The sequence below is a fragment of the Meleagris gallopavo genome, chromosome 8 (assembly GCF_000146605.3).
Source record: "Meleagris gallopavo isolate NT-WF06-2002-E0010 breed Aviagen turkey brand Nicholas breeding stock chromosome 8, Turkey_5.1, whole genome shotgun sequence".
Classification (NCBI taxonomy): domain Eukaryota; kingdom Metazoa; phylum Chordata; class Aves; order Galliformes; family Phasianidae; genus Meleagris; species Meleagris gallopavo.
Window position 1 is genome coordinate 15,225,747 of NC_015018.2, and position 14,901 is coordinate 15,240,647.

A 14,901-nucleotide genomic window follows, 5' to 3' on the forward strand; every position below is an offset into this window, starting at 1 on the left:
ATTTCTTTTTTCTCTTCAGGAAAAGATCATTTACCTGAAAACAACAGGAGAGGGCCCACAGAATTTATGAAGGGTTTTCTTTATGTTGTCACTCAGGGTAGATTCATCTAGGTACCAGGTGCTTTGATCTGATGCAGAGGGTCCAGCAGTGGGATCTTGACACAAGAACACATACACAGGTTTTGAAGAGATTTTTCTCCGTGTGCCCAACCACCGGGATTACAGGGAGCACAAAGCAGTGTTACTCAGTTTATTTCACCCATTGGAGAACTATCTCAAAATATTATACTTACCTGAATAACTGGCAATGCTTAATTGGGAGACAAAACTGTCATGCACTAGAGCTGGGTGGATTGGGAGAAACTTACAGATTATGCCAACAGAAACCAATTAACTTCTTTGAGAAATATGGACTTCTGTACGTGGGATAGAAAACCTACCAACACTTCCTGGAACTGAAGTAGTTAAATAGAAAAATCTTCTAGTTAGAAAAGCGCATTGTCTGATGCTGCCTTTCTCTGAATTTACTCCAAGGAGTCCATTACAGTAACAATTTCCTGCCACTGCACTACATGCTTGCTTGTACTTAACCCTTTTCCTTGACCTTCACTTCCAATCCCAGACACTCAGTAACCTATCAGTTCAGAAACTCAAGGCAATAGAAACATATCTGTTTTCTGTCTTCAACGCAGATTACAGAAATAACATATATCAAGGTTACCTGGGGCTCCACACACTGTGTTGATTGCAGTTGACTGAGAAGATAACAGTTCATCCAGCAAACGCTGAGCAGTTGGAAGAATCTGCAAACATGAAGGAAACTTTCAGTATAAACAGTGTTTCTTACCCCAATATAAACAGCTGACGATCTGCCTGGATTTTCCTAACTGAAGGACTCAATATTTGAAGTATCAAATACAGTCATCTTTTCAGAAAGGACAGTAGAGGGTGCTAAAGGTCATACAACAGCAAAGTAGTTGTTACACTTCCCTCTCCTTTCTCAGAGCAAACATAACATTCAAAGCTTACTTCCTACCTTCACACTCTAAGAAGTACAGAAAAGAATCATAGGTTATCAGCTGCTTTCTCGTTTCTTGAGGAGACAGCAATACTACAACTAATATTGTGAGGTATGGAAGTGAGCACAGTCAATGTCACCATTTTCCTGCACTTTTAAATGTTCTACATTTCTTGTTCCTACATCATTTCTCTCAAAATCAAGCTGAAGGGAACAGAGGCACAAACTGTAAGTTACATCTGTACATAACTTTTTTTTTTTTTTTTACATAACTTAGCTCATTTACCATGCTTTTCACAGAGAGACCATATATATTTTAACTTAGTCAGCAGTAAACTAATGTAGTGTCAGCACTAAATGAATGCAGCCATAGATTCTAGTCAGTTCAGCGTGTAAGCAGAGAGGGCTCACACCTGACTGTGCAGTCCTGAGCAGACATACCCTAACAGTGGCCTTTGTGAAAGAAAAAAAAAACGCATAGCAGGAAACTGTTCTTCCCTTATTTCAATCTAAGTCTGGGCTGGGAACTTAGACCCACTTAGTCCTTGGCATACATACTTGGAACAGTTTAAGAAATTAGGATTTAAATGACTTGCAGCAGGAAGTCTGATATTTCTTCACCTCTCTCCATACAACAGCTGTGGACATTTCACATTTCTACAAAATAAAATCATGTGAATGGCCTACACTAATCTTATAACATATAGTCAAGATTCAGTCCCAGTATATCAAAGTATCTCCATTCAGAAATATCAGAGACCAGCAATGAGACTGCTAGAAGAATTTGGGCCATGCCTTTCCTTTTTCAAGGGAATTACATAACAAAGATTAAGATGCATCTGCCAAGAAAACCTAAACTTTTCTGTTGTGCAGCACTGTTTCAGACTATCTGGCAAGATAGTAGTAATTAAATTGTCCAGATGCATGGATGCACAGCTGGAACACATGAACGGAAAAATAAACCCTGCAAGAAGAAGCAGACAGAATACATGAAAGCATTATATCAAGCAGCTCACATGCTATTCAGGAAACTAGTAGTACCACTATCAACTTTTTAAAGCTCTCCTTTATTAAACATCAGACTAGTCACAAAAGCTTTGAGACCTTAAACAGGGAAGAGAAGCTGTGTCATGGTTTCATGATTTTTCGTTATCAGTATTCCACATCATAACATCATGTAATGCACTGGGGGTTTGACTGCTGATGCTCAAGTTCCGGGTGCCTGACCGGAGAAGAAGACCTACACTTCCCCAGGGGGCTTTGCAGTCAGCGAGGAGATATAACTCCCGGCAAGGTCATCTGATGCTCTCTTCTTTGCCTGCGCTGCTTCGCTTGCACTTCTCTGCCTGAGCTTCTCTGCCTGCGCTTCTTCATCGGCTCAACTGGACTGCACTTCTCATCTCAGCGTTGTGGTGAGGCCGATCCACCTTCAATTTCACACACTCACTCTCTCTCACTCTCTCACCCTCTCTCCTTATATTCTGCTAATACCATATTTAGTAAATTAGTTTGTTTCACCTCAGATTGTTGCCACTGTTTTCAATTATTGCGGGGTCCCCTATTTTCCTTTTCCGGGGGCACGAATCCACGGATCCCTCCGCCCTTCTAGTCACGGAACCGGGCCGAACCAGCCCATAAACCATTGACAAGCTGTCTTTCATTTAACACAGCAAGCAGCATACAGAATTGATGTTCAACTCTCAGCATCAAAAAAGGTGGTTTAGTTTAGTTGTTGGGTTTTTTTAATCATCATTTTCATTTTATATGATTTCTTCATTTCCTAAGAAGATTAGTATTTCTGAAGGAAATTTACAGAGTGTTTTATCAATAGAATATCTTGGTGTCCCAAGGATATTATCATAATACGTCAGTACATGCTGACAGTAACACAAGTCTTAGACATAATGCACACAATATTGAAATGAGACAAACTCGTGCAAGGCAGCATCTCTCAACCTCCTTCAGTTGAACAAGAATTAAAAGTTGCCAAGGCCTTATATTTTTAATTTTCGTGCAAACATTTCACAGTCTTTTAGGGACTTGGCGCAATACGCATAAGCATTTTAGACCGATTACAGAGATGACCCGATCTTGAACTACTCTATTATTTAAAGAATAATAGAGCAGATTTTGCCTTTAACTAGCAATATGTAAAGCCTATTACTTTCCACAACCCAAATGATTCTTGCAAGATCCCCAAGAGACTGCACTGGGGGAAGTCACAAGGTCACCACAAGGGTGCATTAGAAAGTAGCTATCTAGAGCATAAAACACATCCCCCCTGAGTAGTCTTATCCATTTAATCAACCAAAAAGCACAAAAAAAGAAATAACTCGACTTACTCTCACCAAACTTTTTCATCACCCTGTAGTTATTTTACTGTTTGAACTTTACTTCCTCAAGCTAATACACTTCTCTTTCTTCTTTAAAAGACGCTTCTAGTCTTTCACTCAGCAGTAGACAATTGTCAAATAACAGAATAACAAGCTTGAAAAGAGCAAGTACTAAAAGGCTTCTCAGCAACTTACAATCACAAAGAAAAACCAGTCATCTTGTAACAAAAGGCATCACACAAATTCAAATAAAATATCAGCGAGTGAATTTAACAAAAAGTCAGTCCTATTGATTGTCCCCATTTACCTGTTGTGGAAGTTCACTGATTAGGTACTGAGCAAATTTTTGCAATTGGTCTCTTTGTAGCCGAGACAAGGACTCAGAAACAGGTGCTCGTAAGCATACCGCAGATGCCTGGATAAAGAAGAGGATATATCAATTGCCATCTACAGATCAGGCATAATGAAGTGCCCACTAAGTGGACAAAGTGTCATGAACAGTGGCTATGCTGATGCATATCATGCTTGGTCTTCTCACCTCATTAAGCAGAGCACAGCCGATAAGATGCAAATAAGCTGTCTACGTTTTAGCAAGACTGTTTTTAAGAGTTTCTTGTCAAAGAAACTGCCTTAGCAGCTGTGCTTAAGATCTGTTGTTTCTAGCAATTGCACAAATACTGGCAGGGATTTTGCAAACAGATCTCTAAAATGGGACATAATTCTTCAAGCCTCCGGCAAAGCAACCAGCTCTGTGGGGGGGGGCATTTCACAGACTCACAACTGTCTCATTTATCTCATTACAGATTTTTTTTTTCCCACCTTAAAACCAGCCCCTTCCCATATCTTCAAACAACAAATCATAAAATAAATATCAGTTTCTTAACTTTGTTCACTACACGGAATAAGTAGTACTAAATGGAACACAACTAAAATTTAACCTGGAAGCAGGAAAATGCACTTTGATAATAAGGATGCTTCTGATACCAATTTATGAGCAACAATATCCCTTGGCTTGTAATTTGCTATAAAGCAGCTAATATACACAAATATGAAAATGCTTTCGCTGTTACCTTTCAGGTAGAAGAAAGGACTAGGCAGAAAGTGGTCATTTTTATTTTACACAGAGTTCAAATTTTGAGAGTAAACACTGTTATTGAAATTTTTAAGTTTCAATATCCACTTTTAAAAATGAAGCTATCTTGAAGCAGAACTCTTTTTTTTTTTTTGACAACTTTCCTGCCTTAAGTACAGAAAGTGAATTGATATTCCAATGATTACGCCTAAGGATGAATTTAAGCCTATCACGATTGCTCATTGTGAAATGTCATCAAGCTTCATCAGGTTATAGCACTCATTTAAAGAAACTGGAGTTGATCATAACCACGTTAGCTATAAAATATTCTGAAACAGCAGCAAACCTTCAGTTTATTTCAATCATCCACACTTCATCCTCCCTTAAAATAAATTTCTCATTGCTTCATAAAGACTGAAGAAATAAACAGCTATCTAAATCTGAACTTCCAGCTTGTATATTGCATGATGATTGTACCTGTTTTCACCTGGAATCTTTGGAACAAGAAATACCTACTTTCTCCTTTATACAAGGAGAATGCTAGCAGTCGAGTAAAATTATAAACATATTGAATGTTTGAAAGGGTCAAAAATGACACTTGTCTATCTCAGTATGAGTTAAAATGAATGGATGAACATAAAGGCCAGTAGGAATCAAAATTACTTTCCTTCTGCACTCTCGGTGATCCTACAATCAAGACTTTTAATAAAAGACTAACTATTGATGATCTTCCACTCCTTGCAGAACTGAGAAAGAACGAATAACTTTAGCATTTAAACGAGAAACAGGAAGGGCCCAGAAACAACTGTATCTACTCTGAGCAATTTGCACATTATCAAAGGACATTCTGCAGCTTAGAGTTTCAGTCAACTCACACCGCAGACTGCAACTATGAGTGCACATTAGCACAATCTGTAACCAGAAGGAGTGCCAAGAACAATTTCCTTAAAGAGTGCTCATGTTGCATAAAATTGTAATGACAAGAGACTCAGAGAAGAGGGTGCTGGGGGAGAGCAGAAGTGTACTTCGAGGCCTACATTGTGTATCCGGAAGAGACAGAGCGCCACGACGTGAGCACACCACTTGGCCCCAGCACCACAGGTACAGCTGCATGATGTGATCCTGCATCGGTCAAACATCACTGCCACATTGTATGCACCTTTGGGTGACATCATCTGCGGGGGTACCACAGTGGCACTCAGATGGAAACCTGTTAAAATTCAGAAGTCCAAAGTTACTATTGTGATGCCTGGGAGGCAGATTCAGATAGCGTGAAAATTAAACTATGAGCCATTTAAACAGCAAAATAATGTGTCTAGCAACAACACCTACACTGGGATGGGCATCAGTTTAGAGTCTCTAGCACTTCTTTCTTCCCAATCAATTATGGTAATTAGCAGAGAGACATAAGACACTGTAAAAGGTTAAAAGAAACCAAACAGATTTTAATATATTCATTCACATTTTACAAAGAAAAGCAGGACTGGGTAAAGCCACTGCTGAAAAGCGTGACTTTTTGATCACAGGGTCAAAGTTAGGCTATACATACTTCAGGCATGACCTCTGTGTTAACTGACTCCAGCAACAGTGCGGAACAGGTTAGGTGACTTCTTGAGAATTACTTCCAACTCTGTCAATTTTCACAATTTTGTAGGGCACTAAAGAAGGCAGCACTTGTGCCTCAACACTTACTATTAACTTGTGCCTTCAAAAGCTACCAATTTCTCTTAAATCACATACCTACTTATACTGTTGCAAAAATCCTATTTTTGTAAACCATGTACTCAGAAAACAAACAAACAAAAATCCTACTTGTTTAAACTAGAATAGACAAAAAAGAAAAAATTAAAAAACAACACTTAAAAGAATCCAGCCTTGCTATTCAGTGAACAAATACATGAATTATAAATCTAATTTCAGGCAGAATAATAAAACACTTCAACAAGACTTGGCTTTATGTAATCTCATATGCTATGCATCCCAGTTGTACACGCAATGAGTCTTCCTCTACAGCCGAGGCACACATATTACAAGCAGGAAAAGGCTATCAGGAACATGAATCTTCTGTTTGTCTTTAAGGTTCCAATCGCCAGTAAATCATCTTCTACAGCAACGAGTTTCAGCCTCAGACCCTTTTTGCCAGTCTCAAATTCAGTTTTAAAGCAGCATAGAAAACACAAAAGGTATCAACGTCATAACCAAAATTCAGTCCAACAATCTACCTTACATAAAAAATATGGCTTGAGATTGACGACTAAAAATTTTCCCCTCATCAGAACAGGCAAACACATTACAAATTCACACTATTAAGCTTTTATAACAATATTGTGAGGTTATTATAAAGATGGCATTTGGAGTGCATATGACCTACTAAATTCCATCTAAAACAATGCGCAGTATTTCTTCCTCAAACTACAATCCCATGCCAATGCAAACTTACCTTACTTAACCCTTCTATTTTTCCTGTTCACCAGAGTTCAAATCCTCTTCCAGATCTGGGTGATTATTTTGATTAGTACACATAATGCCCCCCAAGTTCTTTGGCCATTTTAGCAATTGGAACAGAATCAAAACAAAAGAAGGCATTCACCACAAAATTGCTGTGCAGCTTATTACTATCTACAGTTCTAATTTATATTCCACACTTGGATAACACAACCGAAACAGTTCAGCTAGTCCTTCTAGTACATTGGAAGCACCTCAGACTAATGCCAAAATGCCCTAATTTTCACAAAAATAAAGCACTTCACAAACTGCAAGCGTGGCAATTCTCTAGCACTGAGAAAAACAAATATGCTAAAGGTGCTAGAGAAGAACAGGTCACAGCTATGCTCCTTTTCAAGCTCCTACCACGAATATTTTATTTGTATATGAAGACAGCACCGATCGAATGCAAAGGGGGAAGAACTGCTACAACGAGAGAAAAAAAAAATGTTAAGGGCTTCAGCATGACATCACAGCTTCAATACAATTTGTAGCTGGATGAACGTCTGCCCCTGAAACTGCTATTTCAAGCAGATCTCCCTTGATTCTTTTGCCCTGCCAACCTTGCTGTGCTGAACAACTGCATGTGGCATGGCACAGGAAACCACACAAGGGAAAATACCTGGGATCTATTAATGACTACCACAAATACCAGGATAAATACCACAATTCAGTTCTCACTGCACAGCTAATCAAAATCTGAACCTGCAAAGACAGAGAAGGTGACAGTGAGGGGGACCATTCTGGACTTCCTAGCCCAATGCTACAGATAAATGAAATGGTCATCAAGAGCACTCATTTACAGCCTAGCTGCAACTATTTTCTCACTGGCTGACCACAGCCCTAATCTACCTGCTTGAACGTGAGGACAAGAGCCATGCCTACTGCACATCTGAGTAATTCAGTTACCTCATGGGGATCACCAGGAGCATTCTTCCCTTAGATCCACCCCCTGCTCCCAACTACCTGATAACAGCCTATCTGCTCCTCACAAAGCAATACATTACAAAAAAACCCACTTACATGCATCAGCAGTATTAATTTTGACACTGTATGCAACTTAACAAAAAAATTAAGATGTATTCTATTCTTGGCAAGCTCCATCCCACGAGGCCTCAAGAACGGGCTGCAGGCCAGAAGAATTGCTCTGTCAGGAGCCTCACTCCACATGCCACCATTTTTCTTAAATGCTCTGTGCAGACCAAGTCCAGTGCTTCAATGAAAATATTCAGGCTTTCTACACAGAGAGAGTGATCTTCTCACAAGCACCAGATTTACTGCTTACACACAGAACAAATTTGTCAAGCAGGCAGTAACAATGCTACAGAGGATGTTTGGTGGACGAACACTACCAGGAGCAATCTACATCATGCAGTGGTAGCACTACAATGTCCAGTATGATACTCAATTAATACACGTGGTTTCATCAAACAGAAAATCAGGGAGTAATAAACTGCTGCATGGATTGGGTCCTGCAAAACAGAGATGCTTTGTTTTTTGGTCCACAACCCATCATTCTCACTACTCTACCCCTAAGCCTTAATTTTTCAGGAAAAACATCCAAAAGAAATGTATACTTCCCACTGGATATAACCCAGTTTTCAGAATTTTAAGATAACTATGATGGCTACATCAATGTCTCTTGCACTTATATTTATTTTAAAAATGAAAATCATTTATTGAGAAATTTAAAGTTTGTTTTTCTGGGTTCTATTAGTCCTTTTCAGGTGGAAACACAAATTTGAAACACCCCAGGCCACTCAGTAAGCAATTGGAATTAAACAGTTTAAGCCACCTATGAATTAACACCGCCCTCCTAAGAATACTACTTGTAACGCAGTTTCCAGGATTTCTTTGCTGATATTTGATAGTTCTGATGCCTCCATAGCAATGGTAGCAAACAAGCTCTATTATTCATGGAATTTAAGAACTTTTCCTCCAGGTTTCTTAGGACTAACAGAAATTGAAAAACAATAGCTGAACAAAGACCTTTAGATAGGAATTAATGCAAAGCAATTCGGGATATTTTTTTTTTCCTTTTTAAACCAAGTTAGAAGAAACTCTAAAAAGCAGAGACTTGATGACTCTGCTTGAGATGTTGAATCTGCTGCTGTCTTCCTCATTAACAATGAAATAGAAAGTAAATCCCTGAAATTAGCGACTAAAACACACCTACTTGTGAACATCAATAACTTCTTCAGTGCAAGGAGTCAGGTAGATGACTGCTACAAAAAGAATGTGTGAGAGAAGGCCTATAAAAGCCTATTATTTGTATATATACAGTACAAAACTCTAAAGAAGCAAGTTTGTGGAATGTAGTGAAGAAGTGCTATTGTTCAGAAATTATGGCTATGGATTTGCATGAGGACAAGATGACCATGATTACTCATTTACATTGGAAGAGGAAAAATATAAGTCTTATAACAGACAGCCCCTGCAAAGGAAATGGGACAGAAGAGTACAAAAGCACTGTTCAACCTTTCTCCTGTCACAATAGCACACTACACTGCTCACTCTTCCTCAAAATTAAAGACACTGTCAAAAAGTTGCTTCATTTCTTACATTTATTTTCACGTTTGTGAGTACACAAAACTTGAAACTGCAGCCACACACTTTAAAATCATTAACAGCAATGAACTGAACTTACATCCACCCACTGCCCTTCTTCTGGGCTGCTATTCATGGGGAAAAAAAAGAATCCACTAGATAATGTTTCTCTGCTAAGGAGGAAGCAGCATTACTGTTTAAACAAAGTTCCTTCCTTCCCTTCCAAACACAAAATCCTTTGTCAAGAAGCCCAGTTGCTGTACGTGTACTGGAGAAGTTTCTCCCTGGTGCTATTGTACACCACCTCCTCTTCCTTTCCTCCTCCCCTAAGCATAGGTTTTGAACAAACATCCCCAGACTTTGTTAATTTACATTCTTCCACACCTCCTTGTCTTTTTAATTTATTACTGAAACAAGTTTCGACAACAGTGCAAACACAGTATATTAAATTTTTACGTTCTTTTCCATTGTTAAAGTCGCAGGAACTACTGAATTTCAGCAAGTTTCATTTTAACTCATTTTTTTCCTCTCTCAAGTATTTTCCTGCCTGAATTTCAGCCTTAGAGGTCTCTTACAGCATCGCAATACTAACATTAGCAGATTACGTATGCACTCAAAATTCACTTCTAGCTTGATTTTGTTCATGATCCTAAATTATTGTCTGGTCTCACTAACAACTCAACATACCTTATCTATGAGGAAGCACTTCTATTTCCAACAATTCCTACTACCATTATTACAGTAGATAACAGTCTAGATAAAACCGTTCTGCACCTTTTACCTCATATTCAGAAAATAGTTTATAAATGTCTTGCAATTTACATGACTGTCTCTTTCACCCTCAACATCCCTCAACAGCACGAGTTCCTTTTCTATTCTTTACTAAATTTATTCATTCAGTTGATCATCAACAGTTAGTCATTGCCAGTATCAGAGACTGAACAGGCTCATAGGACTCCCTATCCCTCATCTCACAAAGATATAGGGACTTCCTTCCTTAATGTTATACATCCATTTACACCATCATAGTTCCCACATGCTGATCAATAAACTAATTCTGAAGTTTATACTTTCAGAAAATAATGTCTGCATTGAATTGATGTGATCCACCTTGACACACACCAGTGTCTTTATTTCACATAATTCCTTCCTATCTAACAGCTGTTACTGGAGAAGATAACTCAATATTTTTCCTTACTTAAAATGATTTCATGAAAAATCCAGATGCCAGTCTCTTGTTGAAGATTAGTTCTCACAACCATAAAACATTAAAATAGCAAGGTAAGTGAGAAGAAGTGAGGATGAAACTCACTGTGCAGCAACAGGAATTTCCTTCTGCCTTAATACTACCAAAGTACCTGCATTATAAACACAACTATTTTGCAGTAAGAATAACATTTAAGCCTGTAAACTTCATCTCTGCCATAAACACACTTTAGGCAAGGGATTAAATGGATCAGACTGATAGAAAGCCAATTTCTTTTTATTAATGAGGAGTTTAAGCATTATGGAGACAAAGGCATTCTATAAAGTTTTTCCCAAAATGTTGAGACAGAGTAAGGGTCTAATTTGCAGAACTAATCTGGCTTTTCACTGAATTTCACTGAGCTGACAAAGGCTGAAATAAACAGAACATTTAGCTTAAGACATCACACAAAACACGTATAGCATGGAGTTTAGTCTAGGATACAGAAAAACTAGTTTTGAGACATAGTTTTGGGAAGCTAAATGAAATCTAGAGACATGGAGCTGCAGAGTTCTTACCTATCTGGAGAGGGTCTTTGACTGCCCTCACTCTGAACAGCTGCTCCCCTCTCTGGAACTCATCTGCACTGCCGTTAGCCAAACATGAGTACAGTCTGTAAGTGAAAAACATAACAAATCAAGATTAGTAGTTTCTGAGAAACTTTGCATTATCATCATCTGAAATACAAAATCATTTACCTAAAATCACTTACATTCCAACTTCAGCACGTCACAGTAAAACCTTGTACTTCTAGACAAGTTGCCCACATGGTCATGTGAGATTTTTTACATCTGTGCTCATCAGACTAACGAGCATGTATGACCAACAGCTGAAGTGCTCTGTTCCATCACAGGTGACCTTTATAACTGTATCAGTACTTCTGGCACTAACTCCCCAACCCGATACTAAAATGTTAGATGAAAGCATTTAAGAATTGCCAGGATGATTCTTTCTAAAAGACTACAGATACCACTGCTATCCTACAAAATTCCAGATGCACGGTTGCATTGATAGGCAGCCTACAGAAAAAAAGCTTCAGACAAAATACATTCGTAAAAGACCTAACAGCACTGAGGTTCTGATTATACACTCAATCAATTAATGGGGAAACATAAGAAATACAGTTATTTCCCTGGCTGTATCTACTCTGATTGCTGATGTGCTCAGCAAATTCTGATTCTCCTACTTACACCAATAAAAAACTTGCAAAGAGAGAGAGTCCTCCCTAATAATTCCTGAGCTCAGCTAAGTTCTGATTGAAGCAACAGATTCAAACTGGACAGAATACCACATAAGATTTATGTAAGGATAAAAGTCAACAAACAGGTTACACAGTCAAGCAAACCAAGGCAAGCATTTATCCTGTTTCAGTTACACACAGAACCTGCACGTTTATATGTTCTTCCTGGGATGCAAGCAGGGCAACTGAACCCACAATAAGAATCCATACCATTGCACATCTCCTACAGTAACCCACCCATATATTACAAAGTCCACATAGCAACAGCAAGAGCAGCCAATATACAGGACATTACATGGACAGTGATTGTTCTCTAGTGAACAGAACTTTCCCTTAAGCATCAGTGAGCAGAAATAGTAAGCATTACCTAATATCTTCCTCATTTTCAGGGAAACTCCAAAAGGCAATCCGAAGCTGTAGTTGCTCAGGAACTGGAGGATAAACTTTTTCCACGACCTCAAATGGAATGTGAAATGCAACCTGTTTTGCAGACAGTTCCACCAATGGGATCACCAGCCCATCTGGCAAGACAAGAAACAAAATGCAATTAGCCACTGAGGGAACTGAACTGAGGAGAGGCAAAAGGCATTAGAGCAGAGAGCACATCCCCGCCTAACTCACCAAATTCAAAGAGCTATTTTGATAGTACAATGAAAGGCAGCACAGAAATTTTCTAAAAAACTGACTATTTGCCAACCTTACGTTTGTTTTCAGCCCCAGAGATTCATTAGGCAGCATTCCCTTCTCACAGATCAGCAGTCTTTTACTGTCACAGGATTATTTCTCCACCACCAGCAATTTTTATTCTACATTATAGATGAACCCTATCTTTTACTGTGCTATACTCCCATCCACAAATGTGCGAGCACAGATTGTAAAATGTACAGTGATGGTTAAGTGAGTTATACCTTTCTTTACTGCAAGCAGATACACAAGATTTTAGGGGAAAGTCATCTTATTTCCCCTTCTGACAGCCAGCACAGCTAACTAAAGAAAATCACTATTGTTAATTAGTGCAGCAGTCAGCTTAAATGTCACTGCTGTTACTACAATAGTAGATACCACAGAAAGTACAAACCGAGGTACATTAGTACTCAAAACTGCTCTGAGCAATGAAAGGAGAAGTATTTCTTGGAGTTTTTTACTGCAGTTTTTGTAGAGGCACTTTATCCAAGTCCTTCATTACACAACATTAAAAAAAAAAGAGATAATAACTAAGCAATCTCTACCCTTAAAGGTACAATATCTGAAAAAGACTTTAGTATGAGGTGAAACACCTGTGCATCTTTCAAAGAGACTGCAAGTGCGTGGTATTTCTTTTCACAACTACGTGGTGTGGGGTATGAAGGTCAGACAGAAATAGCAAAGCCACACTGGGTTGACAGAAAAGCAGCAAAAGCAATCCATTATTCCATTAATATGTCTTATTATTACATATATTTTTCTTTACAGTTGCAATGGACTAGGACTCCTACAATCAGTTACCAGGAGTCAACAGTACTAGCAGAGCAGCAGTAGCAGGATCACTGCAATTACCCTCCACCTACTTCATTACATAGCACAGCTGTTCTCCTTCAAGCCTAACCAAACTAGCTCAAGAAAAACCCTATGACAAGCATTGCTGAAATTACCTGTCCTGAAAAAAAAAATCCATATTCCAAGTGGGAAAGAGTTAGTACTACTAAACATAAGAAACATACATGCTTTCTGATGAATCAAACAACTGTGATGCCCTGATCTAACAATTTTCAGGATGATCTAACTTTTGCCAGTAATAGGGCAGTAGTACTCAGTGAGAACCCCAGGGAGCTTTTCAGACCCCAGCCAGGAGCAAGCTGGGTAAACAGCCCTACACGACACAAGCAGGACCCTACTGCTGGCCACCACTTCTCCCCACAGACCCCTGCCCCCCTCATATGATTACAACATATTAGCATGGATCCTTTGAAGGAAGTAAGTTCCCAGGAGCCTCTTGAGCCAGGGACTCTTGGATTAATTCTTCCACATGATCTACCAAGACTTCATACAATGGGAAGAAACTACAGTTTCATTGAGAAAATGAGTCACATGAGCATTGTCATGTCAGCTCAGCCACATAGCCATAACATGACTGCAAAAACCACTGTGGGATGACAACGAGCCTGGGACAAACAAATCCACCAAAAGTATATCAAAGTCATCCCTACTTGAGAAGCCTTTCGGATTTACTCAGTTAGGAAGGATCCAGTGCACTCGAGATTTTACCAGATTTGCAGTGAACTAAGGTAACTGACTGACTTCGTATTGAACTCAGTTTCATCAGCTGTACTGCGTTAATAGTAGCCTGCAGGAGCCAGCAGCCAATTAACTGGAACAGCTGTCTTCAGCACGCACTCAGCACATAGTTTAGATATTCTCAGAATGAAGTGAAAGCAGTAACATCTGAAGTGGAAAAAATAATCTAAAAAGCAATAATCTTATCTATAAAACACCGGATTTCTCTAAAATGTTTAATTTTCTAGATGGAAAAAGAGCCCTGGAAAAGAAATGGTAGAAGATAACAGAATATTTGGATGATACTTAAAGGATGAGTGAATTTACAGTAGCCAAGCTGCTACATAATGTAAACACTAAAATTAAGAAGTTAAACTGCTTTAAGTTTCAAGGGTGATGTGCCACGTGCAGCCACAGTGATAGACACTTAACCTGCATGGGATTCAGAACAGAGGGACTTCCCCATTAGGTCTTCTGTACATTCGGTTGGACACCATGAGTTAAGTGCTTAAATTAGACAATATTTTTCTTTGAATACTAAACAAAGAGATCCTCTCCAAAAGTTTATCTCTAGATAAACAAATCTGCTATTGGGGGATTTATACCTGCTTACATCAAAAGGTATTATCGGTGAAACACATGAAAGGTACTCCCAAATACTATAAAATACACTTTGAGAAAAAACAAAAAGGAAAAGTGCTAATAAAG

General features: G+C 38.7%; 1 protein-coding gene and 1 long non-coding RNA gene across 5 annotated transcripts in view; one reads left to right on the forward strand and one right to left on the reverse strand.

Annotated features, from left to right (window-relative positions):
- LOC109368794 overlaps positions 1-780 on the forward strand; it is a 2,405-nt gene extending 1,625 nt beyond the window's left edge. Inside the window, exon 3 of the long non-coding RNA XR_002117138.1 lies at positions 693-780. This is a non-coding gene — a long non-coding RNA (uncharacterized LOC109368794). The remainder of the gene's footprint in view (positions 1-692) is intronic.
- Positions 1-14,901, reverse strand: part of ZSWIM8 (zinc finger SWIM-type containing 8) — a 68,276-nt gene that overhangs the window by 32,154 nt on the left and 21,221 nt on the right. For 3 of the 4 annotated variants that reach the window (XM_010714377.3, XM_031554414.1, XM_010714376.2), the window contains exons 2-6: positions 12,308-12,461; positions 11,219-11,313; positions 5,461-5,633; positions 3,659-3,766; positions 722-803 (exon numbers count right to left, since the gene is read on the reverse strand). In XM_010714377.3, the coding sequence (XP_010712679.1) occupies positions 722-803; positions 3,659-3,766; positions 5,461-5,633; positions 11,219-11,313; positions 12,308-12,461 (612 nt within the window). Of the gene's footprint in view, positions 1-34; positions 156-721; positions 804-3,658; positions 3,767-5,460; positions 5,634-11,218; positions 11,314-12,307; positions 12,462-14,901 lie in introns of all 4 variants that reach the window. The other variant, XM_010714378.2, reaches the window with a different exon arrangement.